Source organism: Pygocentrus nattereri, chromosome 5, assembly GCF_015220715.1.
Source record: "Pygocentrus nattereri isolate fPygNat1 chromosome 5, fPygNat1.pri, whole genome shotgun sequence".
Taxonomy (NCBI): domain Eukaryota; kingdom Metazoa; phylum Chordata; class Actinopteri; order Characiformes; family Serrasalmidae; genus Pygocentrus; species Pygocentrus nattereri.
In genome coordinates this window covers 1,627,848-1,639,440 of record NC_051215.1, presented here as the reverse complement: position 1 = coordinate 1,639,440, position 11,593 = coordinate 1,627,848, and the positions used below count along the sequence as shown (strand labels likewise).

Here is an 11,593-nt window from a genome sequence, read left to right as displayed (position 1 = left end):
GTAATACAGCAGCCTTAGTGCTGTTGCTGTGTGAGTTACTGGGGTTATTACAGCGCTCTTCTGCCCTCTAGTGGTTCAGTCTGGCCAGTGAATAATGAGCAGTGCAAACTGCCCATCAAGTGAAGCCGTTACATACAGAGTATTATAAATACAGTCAAACAGCAGCATAAAAAACAAGGCACACAGTAAATCAGACAAGCAGTGTAATAACACGTGTAATAGCCCCTGTATAGCACTGTATTACACTCTAACACCATTTTTTCTCAGCCCTGCCATCACTGCCTTCAAGCTATCTCCAGCTTTTAACCAGTGCGCCATATATTTTAGATTTGCAGCTCTACACTTTCAAAAAGCCAAAGGCAATGGTTCTGTTTAGAATGTCATTTTTACAGACAGCACGTTCTCCACCAATCTGAAGAGCCTTCTCACGATGCAGAGAACCCATTAATCATGAAACGGGTTTTCTGAGTGTTCCTTGCTGTGTACAGGACTATTATCTATACTAAAGAGCCCTTCAACAAACCATGTAAGAAGCACAAGTTGGGTGTTTCTGATAAAGTGGCCAGTGAGTGTATGAGTTTGTTTATCTCATAAATGGTAATTACAGTCTGGTTTGTTGTAAGTGTTGATCTTCATTAATGTAGTGGACACAAAGAGACGCATGTTGTTCTACAAACAGCCACCAGGGGTCGCTGTGCACATCTCAGTGCAAATCTAGTCACAAATCTGCCCTTCAGAAAAGTAATTGCTGTCCAAAGAAAAGCACCAAAACACTCTCTTAAAATGGTTCTTTAGGGGTTCTTTAGTAAAGACAGTGGTTCTATATATAAGATTTTTGTTACTACAGTACGTCAAGCTTGTACATGACAAAGAACCGTTTTTGGTGCTATATAGAACCATTTTCAAAAATGATGCGAAGAACCATTTAACCTTGCAAATTAACACTGAGCAGTTTTATTTTCATACTTTATCAGGATATGAGGTCAAATGCATGCACACACACACACACACACACACACACACACACACACACACATATATGTATATACACATATGTTTGATATTAACTGCCCTGTACATTGCTGTGGTTGAGGGACAGCTCCTCCAGCAGGGGGCAGTGTTCCAGACCCTCGATGCGGTTCAGCTCGTTATTATTAAAGGAAGCCCAGCGCAGGTTCACCAGCTTATTCAGATTTGTGATACGGGACAGACGCTGACTGTCCAGATTCAGAGCTGTGATCTGAACACAGAAGCTCTTTCTTCCAGAAGCACATTTGTGAGGTCAGACACTGATGTTGGACGAGAAGGCCTGGCTCACAGTCTCCGCTCTAATTCAGCCCAAAGGTGTTCTGTGGGGTTGAGGTCAGGACTCTGTGCAGGCCAGTCAAGTTCTTCCACACCAAACTGGCTCATCCACGTCTTTATGGACCTGCTTTGTGCACTGGTGTTCAGTCATGTTGGAACAGGATGGGGCCGTCCCCAAACTGTTCCCACAAAGTTGGGAGTGTGAAATTGTCCAAAATCTCTTGGTGCTGAAGCTTTAAGAGTTCCTTTCACTGGAACTAAGGGGCCGAGCCCAACTCCTGAAAAACACCCCCACACCATGATCCCCCCTCCACCAAACTTTACACTCAGCACAATGCAGTCAGACAAGTACCGTCTCCTGGCAACCGCCAAACCCAGACTCATCCATCGGATTTCCAGACGGAGAAGCGTGATTGGTCACTCCAGAGAACACGTCTCCAACATTTCTGATCAGATTTCTGTTGGTATTTCCATGTCAAACAATGGCAAATCAGCACCTCAACAGACTGAACTCTTTCAGCTCCTCGGGACCACCGGTGGTCCCAAACCGCTCTCGGTCATGTTCCTCATATCGTTCATATTCCATAAGCTCCATTCAGAAGCTGGGCGTCGTGTGAGGCTGTAGCTCTTCTCTCCAGTCTAATAGACGGTGACGTCATTTTAAACCCTTATAATAAAAGAAGCTGAACTTTGTTTTTCTACTGAAAGTCGACCCGTTTTTCCCCAAATCTGGGCTCTAAACTATAAACAGACGGCGTCTCTTCAGTGATCTGCTCTGGAAACATCACTTTTAGAGAACAACACAAAGAGCGGCGCAGATTTTTGGCTTTCGGCAGCAAATTGTGAGCGTGTAGTGAAATGTGGAGATCAGAAAACACACGTTCTGATAATTTGAGGGGCTTTTACAAAAAATAAATAAAATAAAATGAAGATGTTCATTTATTTCATGCAGTTACTGAATAATTTGCCTTAAGATTTGAGCATTAAATTCAAATGGAAAAGCTCTTTTTGCAGCAAGAGGTGGTTCTGATGGGGTTGAATATTTAGCCAAACATCATTTTTACTTTTTTTTTTTTCTCCATGCCCAATGCCAAGTGTGGGCTAGAGGGGTATAAAGCCCCCCAGCACTGGGCTGTGGAGCAGTGGAGCTGTGTGCTCTGGGGTGATGGAGCTCCATCCAGTACCTTTGGGATGAGTTGGAGAACTGACCATCCAACATCAGTGCCTGACCTCACTAGTGCTGAATCAAATCCTCACAGCAATGTTCAACATCTAGAGTAAAGCCTTCCCAGAAGAGTAGAGGCTGTTACTGCACTGCTGGGCTGAAGCTGAAGCTCAGTGACCCCTCGTTGACCCCTCATGCGCATTACTGTCACAGCATGTTATGCAATCACAGAGCTGCTGATTACTCACAGAGACGGGCATTAAAGAGAACATGCCCCCGACACCGCCCTCTCTACTGCCCGCTATACTGCCCCATCGCGCCAGAGCCACGTCCAACTACAGCACAAACAAAATGCATATTCACTTAAAGGGCCCATATCATGAAATCTGCCCTCAATTTCTTCAGCTTCCTTCATGTTATACCCCGTATTCTTAGTTCATTGTTCCTGTGATGTCACAGAAAAACCAATATACGCTTACATATATCTGCCTATTCAGCCTACAGCAGTTTAGCCCCGCCCACTCACACTGAAGTTATAAGGAGTGTTCCAGGCTGGACTGCTTTTGGAATGCGGCACACTACGGCACAGCCAATCAGAACAGAGCTCATTTACATATATCAGTATATCTGAAAGGATGCAGTAACAAGAACAGCAGATAAACAGAGGCTCGAAAATGGTGACGTATTAAATAAATGACTAAAAATAAATGATGACGTAAAAATAAATGACGACTAAAATCCAAGAAAAATGAAGGAAATGGGCCCTTTAAAGTGATTATTACACAATCATCAAAATAACAAAATAATCAGTCCTGCTTCTGCTGGCGTTTACGGATCAACAACTTTATTCATCCAGACGCCTTCATCTGACATCATCACAACACCTGATGCACCACAGACGCCACGTTACACATGAGCAAAGCGCTTGTTTACGACCGACAGTGTTCTAGTGAAATAAGTATCAGCCCATTATAAAGCACTGCAATACACACAGGCTCACGCGACGGTGACCTCACACCTCTGTTTTCTTCTCTTATGAAACATTTGAGGTCGAGGCAAGTTGAAATGAAATGGGAAAAAAGGAAAAAAACGGAAAAAATGGGAAAATGATTAGTCTTTGAAAAATCAAAGTGAAAAAGGTCGTAAAATCGTCCCGAAAGACTGATGGCTGTGGAGCACACGTGTCCTATTCAGGCCCCTTGAAGTGCTCGACCTCCGACTTCCACAGGCACTAAAGCTCTTTCAAGCAGAGAACCTGTAGAGAGGAGAATTCCCACTCTCTGCAGTGTCTTCTGGGTTTCTCAAACACTAGGGGGCGCTCCCAAGCCAGTCCAAAATGAATGGGTTGATATGGAGCGTTTGAGTAAAATCATAGTTTATAAACGCTGAAACATTTTACTGTAAAAGAATTCCTTCATTTCCTGAACAGCATAAAACATTTTAACAGCGCTGTGATATTTAAGAGCTTTTAAACTCGAGTTATAGGAGCTTAAAACGGCGCCTCATGACGTCAGTGAGCTGCTCCGCTCGCCCACCAATCAGCACTCAGTCACAGGCCCAAAACCCGTTTGCTGCAGAAAAAGGAAACAAACCGGTGAGTTTTCTCTTTCACTGAAACTCGTCCTTCTACTTTCTAAAATGAAAGGAAAGTTCTGGGCGAGTGATTAGACGTTATTTTAGCTTTTCGTTTTTAGCCGTTGAGCTCCATTCACTCCCATTCATCGAGGACTCGCTCACAGGCGCCCTCTGCTGTTTTTGATATAATGGGGGAAATAAGAAGAGGCCAGGCTCCTCATAAAGCAGCTCTGTTTCAGGTAGACCGTCTGCTCCTTTAGCTCGTTTGAAGTCCAAGTGAAGATTACAGATGTTTCCTTCATGGTTCCTCATGCTTGGTCCCTGTCCAGTGCAGGTAAAAGTCACCTGGTCAGGCTATTCAGCCAGTGATTAAAGGGAAACTTCAGCTTTTTGTGAACCTCATTTCTGTCTATACCAAATATACAGCAAGTGACTGGTTTGCTTGGTGTTACGACCGTTAGGCTGTTCTTGCTGCCTTGCCCTCTTTGCCATTCTTTTACTAGGCCCTGTCCTTGGAGACTTCTGATTGGCTGCAGCAGAGGGGCTCCAGCTATAAATGGGCCTGGGAAAGCGAGAAGGTGGTCGGTTGCTTCGGTTGTGTCTGTGCCATCTGCCCTCCCACCGACCAGATCAAACCCAGCGTTTTGGTTTAGCTTGTCTTATTCAGCCCTTGAAGTTTCCTGTAATGAAACTCTTCACTGCTGTCGGAACAGAACCTCCTAACTTCACAGGAGAAGGAAAAAACTGACTTTACTTTTAATGTAAGTCAATGGAACCAGAATTTTTTCCAAGTCATTTTGGGCCGTTTCTTTTGGTCTGTTCACCATGAAATTTAGACACAATGTAAAAGGCAGCAGACACTTTCAAACTGTCTCAAAAACTGAAAAACGGCAAAAATGGACAAGGCTTTGTTCTGACAGCAGTGTCTTGCTCTCTAAAGCAGGAGGTGAACTCCTTTTTATTCTACACGGTCAGAAATGAAGCTTCTGTTCAGGTACGTTTCTCGTTCATCGAGGTTCAAACAGTGTAGATGTTCCCTCAGAGGTTCTTCAGTGGTTCTAAGGTCTGATTGTGGAGCTTAAATCAGGTTCTCCAGGTGAAAAGTTGGTAATTGTTCCTTTTCATAACCGAATGTTTTAAAACAGAGCAGTAGAGTAAAAGCCTGGAGGCGAGGCGAGGCGGGTGTGTGGAGTCAGTCCAGCTTAGAACAGATCATTTCAGTGGATCATGGTTCAGTTATGATCCCTGACTGAAGGTACTGAGACAGAGCCCTGAGGGTCTCACCCAGACAGGAGGGCCACTGCCCCAGCCTTTATGCCTGAGAGTGAATCTTACTGTATTACATCTCCAGAACCAGAACCACCAGCTCCCACTCTACATCTCACACTGCTGTCGCTGGAGGTGATGGAGTCAGCGCAGGAGGCCTCAGCGGCTTTCTTCGTCTTTTCCAGGTTGGATGAAACACTCGGAGCGTCTACAGGTCCTTCGTTGTCCAGCAGAAGAGACTGGACCGAGTCACCGGATAAAACCTGCTGCTGTATCCTACAGGAGAACGAGCGCAACACTTCAGGAGATTGTGGCACAAAGAGCCCAGCCTGCAGTGTGGAAACAGCTCTGCTTCATTTATTGAGATGTAAAGCAGAACAACAAGTTCAAACATAATTCTCATTAACCCTTTAGAACCCTCCAGCTCATGGGCCTAATAATTAAAGGAGAACTCCAGCAATTTTTAAAAATTTCTGCATAATTACAAGGTTAAACAGAATCGGTTCTGAGCGGTTTGGTGTGAAACGCTCCACTCTAGAGAAACAGAGTCAGAACCGTTCACAGTGGTGGTGATGGGAACCAGACGTCCCTCTAAAAGCTCCTCACAGTGGTGGTGATGGGAACCAGACGTCCCTCTAAAAGCTCCTCACAGAAAGTTCCTACATGAGCTGGTTCTGAATTCACTGCCTGATGACTGAGACGCTGTTTTATGAGAGTTTAGAGAACTTCAACTCCATTCATGGTGGAGGGATACATAACATGCAGGGTGCTGTGAGGCAAAATAGTCCCCAAAGGAAATTTATTATTTCAGATACCACTAGGTTCCATCATCAACATTCCATATAAGCTCAGAAGACTCGTGTGGGTTCTCTGGTGGTTCTGGATGGTAAATAAAGTGTCTATATCTGTGTTGTAGTCATGGCGACGTCTGGTTCCCATCACCACCGCTGTAAAGACGTCTGAACCGTTTCACACCAAACCCTCTGGATCTGTTTACACCTCACACACTGGATTATACAGAAAATTTGAAAAGATGCTGGAATTCCCCTTTGAATCCTTTTGTCTACACCTATGAAAAACATGGTTCTTTAAGGGTTCTTTAGTAAAGACAATAGTGCAATATAGAACCATAAACACTCTGCATGCTTAAGTGGTTCTCAGAAAGATTAAATGGTTCTTCAGATTGATGGGGGATGTGTTGTATATGGTTCTATATAAGTGGTGTTGATACAATGTAAAGCTTAATAGCAGCAGAACCTTATTTGATGCTATATAAAACCAACTTCAAAAAGGTTCTGTATACAACCTTATTTGAAAATGGTTCTGTATAGCACCAAAAAGGGTTCTGCTACTGTTGCATTGTAAACTTAGTATACAACAGCAGAACGCTTTTAGGTGCTATACAGAACCATTTTGAAAATGTTTCAATATAGAACTCTCTACAAGTCGATCTGAAGAACCACATCATGATGCAAGGAACCCTTTAATTATACAAAGGGTCCTTTGATTGTTCAAGGTTCTATATAGAATAATTTTTTTACTAAAGAACTCTGAAAGAATCATCTTCTTTTCCTAAATAGCACCAAAAAGGGTTCTGTTCTAGTTACAATATCAAGTTTGTAACAACAGCAGAACCCTTTTCGGTGCTCTATAGAACCATATACAACACATTCTCCAACAATCTGAAGAACCATTTCACCACGCAGAGAACCCTTTTACCATGCAAATGGTTCTACATAGAACTTGTGGTTCCAAATGGAACCATTCTCCTTACTAAAGAACCATTGCGAGAATCTGAATGTGTAGTAAACAACATTTGATCATCCCTCGTTCAGTCTTTCCCAACCTTCCCAACTCAGGAAGAAGCTGAATGCAACTGGTTCTTTGAGTGTTAATGGTTCTATATGGAACAAATGTCTTCAGTAAAGAACCCTTGAAGAACCATCTTTTTCTCTTTTACCACACCGCCTAGTCAACTGGTCCTAGGCCTCTGATTCACACGGATAGTGCAGCTCCGTTTACAGTGTTTACAGTGAGAACATGAGTAAAAGTTCTACGAGGAGAACCGGGATTATAATCCCAAACCGACAGTTGGCCCAACAGACTCTGAGGCTCCTGCTGAGAGTGGATAACCTGACACAGCTGAGATTAGGATTAATACTGTATTAATTCTGGACGGGATACGAGTGGAAACGACTGTCATCACTTCATCATCACGCCTTCATGCTGGAACACACTGAGAACCGCACAGTGACCCGTCCTCCTCAGTCCAAACGCCCAGATGGTTCTTCAGGGGTTAGAACCATGACTTCTATACAGAACCATTTGCATGTTTACACCAAAAAGGGTTGACACTGTAACGATAGCAGAACCTTGTTGGGTTCTGCACTCTTTAAAAAAGATGGTTCCTCAAGGGTTCTTTAGGAAAGAAAATGGTTGAACGGTCAAAGAACCCCTTTTTATGATGAAAGCGTTCTTTGCACCTTGAAAGGGTTCTTTAGATTGATGGGGATGTGCTGTATATGGTTCTAAATAAGATCTATTGGAAAAGGATCCTATACAGCACCAAAAAGGGTTCTTCCATCATTTCAATGTCAAGATTGTTACAATAGAAGAACCATTATTGGTGCTATATAGAACCATCTACAGCACATTCTCCATTGATCTGAAGAACACTTGCAGAGAACCGCTGCAGCATGCAAATAGTTCTTTAAGTGTTCATGGTTCTAGGCAGAACCCTTTTCATCAGTAAAGAACCCTAAAAGCAGCTTTTCTGAGAGTTTATGTTAATATAAGACTTTATGTACGATTATAAAACCTGCAGAAGCCGATTTCATATTTTTTCCAATATGTAACAAATAAATAAATAAATATAAATTGTGCGCACAAAATAAACACAACATGTCATTTGAATGGGGTTCACAAACCTCTGCACACAACTATGTTTATACATCTAATTATGTGTATACATAAATACACACACACACGTCTGTGTATATGAAGAAGAAGAGGAAGAGGAGGAGAAGTGATTAGATGGAAAAACAGGAGGAGGAGGAGTGATGATGAAGAGAAGGAGTAGTGATGAGATGATGAAGAGGAGTGATGAGATGATGAAGAGGAGGAGGAGGAGTGATTAGATGAAGAGGAGAAGGAGTGATGAAGAGGAGGAAGAGGAGTGATTAGATGAGGAGGAGGAGGAGGGGTGATGGTGAAGAGGAGGAGGAGTGATGAAGAGGAGGACGAGGAGTGATTAGATGGAAAAACAGGAGGAGGAGGAGTGATGATGAAGATGAGGAGGAGGAGTGATGATGAAGAGAAGGAGTAGTGATGAGATGATGAAGAGGAGTGATGAGATGATGAAGAGGAGGAGTGATTAGATGAAGAGGAGGAGGAGTGATGAAGAGGAGGAGAAGGAGTGATTAGATGAGGAGGAGGAGGAGGGGTGATGATGAAGAGGAGTGATGAGATGATGAAGAGGAGGAGGAGGAGTGATTAGATGAAGAGGAGGAGGAGGGGTGATGGTGAAGAGGAGGAGGGGTGATGATGAAGAGGAGTGATGAGATGATGAAGATGAGGAGGAGGAGTGATTAGATGAAGAGGAGGAGGAGTGATGAAGAGGAGGAGAAGGAGTGATTAGATGAGGAGGAGGAGGAGGGGTGATGATGAAGAGGAGTGATGAGATGATGAAGATGAGGAGGAGGAGTGATTAGATGAAGAGGAGGAGGAGTGATGAAGAGGAGGAAGAGGAGTGATTAGATGAGGAGGAGGAGGAGGGGTGATGGTGAAGAGGAGGAGGAGTGATGAAGAGGAGGAGTGATTAGAGCCGCGATTTAAAAATGACACTAAACTAATAAAATATTGAGACATAATAAAGAAAATAATGAGAATGATGTTCAAATTCGAGCCGGTCTGAAAACAATAAGCCACCTGGAAATATTAAATAACAATCATTTTACCGACTTTACTATTATTATTATTATTATTACTATTATTACTATTATTATTATTAATTATTAATTATATTATTATTAGTAGTAGTAGTATTAATAAAGAAAACCCTCTGTAATCTGTGAGACTGTAATTAATCCGAATGAACCTGAACTGGATTCAGTTCTACAGTCTGTGAAGGTCAGCGGGAGCGAGCCGTGCTGGTCAGTCCGGGATTCGGACTCCATGTAAACGGCCGTATAAAACTGATCACTCCTGATATCGCTGATCGATTACAGTCTTCCATTTCACATTTCGGTGGATTTATACTTCTGTTTTTATTTCATAAATACATATTCCTGTTATTATTCATCCTAACATTCCTTCTGTTGTTTTATACTTTCATCCCTTAATTATTATTATTATTATTATTATTAAGCTTTATCTAATGATCTAATCTCTGTCTAATGTTCTATTATTATTATTATTACTACTACTACAATTATGGTGTTATTACTATCATTATTATTACATTATTAGTGGTGTTATTAATGTCATTATTATTGTGTTATTATAGTTATTATTATAAAATGGTGTTGTATATCGATGGCGTCACTAAGGCGCTATAACTGTTATATTAATGGTTAATGCTGTTATTATATTATGGGTGTTATTAATGTGTTATTACTCACCTGGTGGCCGCCGCTCGGTCTCTCTGTCTCCGGTTCTTGAACCAGTTCCCCACCTGCGTGGCCGTCAGTCCGGTGGCGCGCGCCAGTTCGCTCTTGGCGGGCGTGTCCGGGTAAGGCTCCCGCAGGTAACTCTGCCGCAGCACGCGCCGGGCGCGGTCCCGGAAACAGTGCGCGCGCCGCTCTCCGTCCCAGACAGTGAGCGGCGGCGGAAACTTCCTGCGCACGCGGTACCGGTCCACAGCGCCCAGCGGCCGTCCGCGCGCGCGCTCGGCCTCGCGATAGCGCGCCTCGAGCCACAAGCGCTGCAGCGCGGCGCGCGACTCCGCGGAGCTGAAGCTGCGGCTCTGCGCGAGCCGGTACAGGTCACCGTACTCTCCCGCGTGGAACGCCGCCACGGCGCGCGCACGCACCACAGTCTCAGGCTCGCGCTGCGGGTCCGCGGAGGGCAGGGCCCACAGGAAGCGCGTGAGGCGCGCCACGTCGCCGCTCTCCTCCAAAGTCTCGCACACGCGCGCGACCTGCTGCGGGCTGAAGGAGAGCGCGGGCAGACGGAGCATCGGGGCGCGAGAGGGAGAGTGGGTAGTGTGATGGAGTGTGAGAGAGAGAGAAGGAGAGAAAGAGAGTGTGTGAGTGTGAGTGTGAGAGAGAGAGAGAGAGAGAGAGAGAGAGAGATAGAGAGAGAGTGTGTGAGTGAGAGAGAGATAGAGAGAGAGAGAGAGAGAGAGAGAGAGAGAGACAGAGAGAGAGAGAGAGAGAAAGAGAGAGGGAGAGGGAGAGAGGGAGAGAGGGAGAGAGACAGAGAGAGAGAGAGAGAGAGAGAGAGAGAGAGAGTGTGTGAGTGTGAGAGAGAGAGAGTGTGTGTGTGAGAGAGAGAGAGAGAGAGAGAGAGAGAGAGAGAGAGACAGACAGAGAGAGAGAGAGGGAGAGAGACAGAGAGAGAGAAAGAGAGAAAGAGAGAGGGAGAGGGAGAGAGGGAGAGAGGGAGAGAGACAGAGAGAGAGAGAGAGAGAGAGAGAGAGAGTGTGTGTGTGTGAGAGAGAGAGAGAGAGAGAGAGAGAGAGACAGACAGAGAGAGAGAGAGAGAGAGAGAGAGAGAGAGACAGAGAGAGAGAGAGACAGAGAGAGAGAGAGAGAGAGAGAGAGAGACAGAGAGAGAGAGAGAGAGAGAGAGAGAGAGAGAGAGAGAGAGAGAGAGAGAGAGAACTACTAGAAGTCATGACATTTGACTGCTGCTTCAATAAGGAAACGAGCGTTCTAGCACACTCAGCTAGTGGCTACTCGTCTTCTAGGATGGACTTCCACCAAACATAGCAGACTTCAACCCACAAGAACTGAATGGAACTGAGCTACTGCCAAACATGCTGCCTGGTATGTGGTGTTGGGTTCTGTGGGACCCCAAGCCCCAGATTCAGACCCCAGAGTCAGTGTGTATGAAGGTGAACAACATGGACAGGCTGCTGACTGGCTACAGCTGCTAAAGGAGAACCCTACGCTGGACACTTGGGATATTTAGACATCTAGCATTTTTACATAAATTGTAATTGGCTGTATTTATTTAAAAACAATAATGTGGTGGGTCAAGTAACCACCGAGTAACAAACACATCAGCACCACACAAGAGTTCAAGCCATAAAACACAAGATCTCTAACAATTTTCAGACCT

General features: G+C 44.3%; 1 protein-coding gene across 1 annotated transcript; it reads right to left on the bottom strand.

The window, feature by feature from the left end:
- Positions 1 to 5,234: 5,234 nt before the first annotated feature.
- six6a (SIX homeobox 6a) lies at positions 5,235 to 10,564 on the bottom strand. The gene is made up of 2 exons (XM_017686833.2): positions 9,931 to 10,564; positions 5,235 to 5,587 (listed from the first exon to the last, which is right to left on the bottom strand). Exons 1-2 carry the CDS (start codon positions 10,485 to 10,487, stop codon positions 5,377 to 5,379), a joined length of 768 nt encoding a protein of 255 aa, XP_017542322.1. The 5' UTR covers positions 10,488 to 10,564; the 3' UTR covers positions 5,235 to 5,376.
- Positions 10,565 to 11,593: the final 1,029 nt, after the last annotated feature.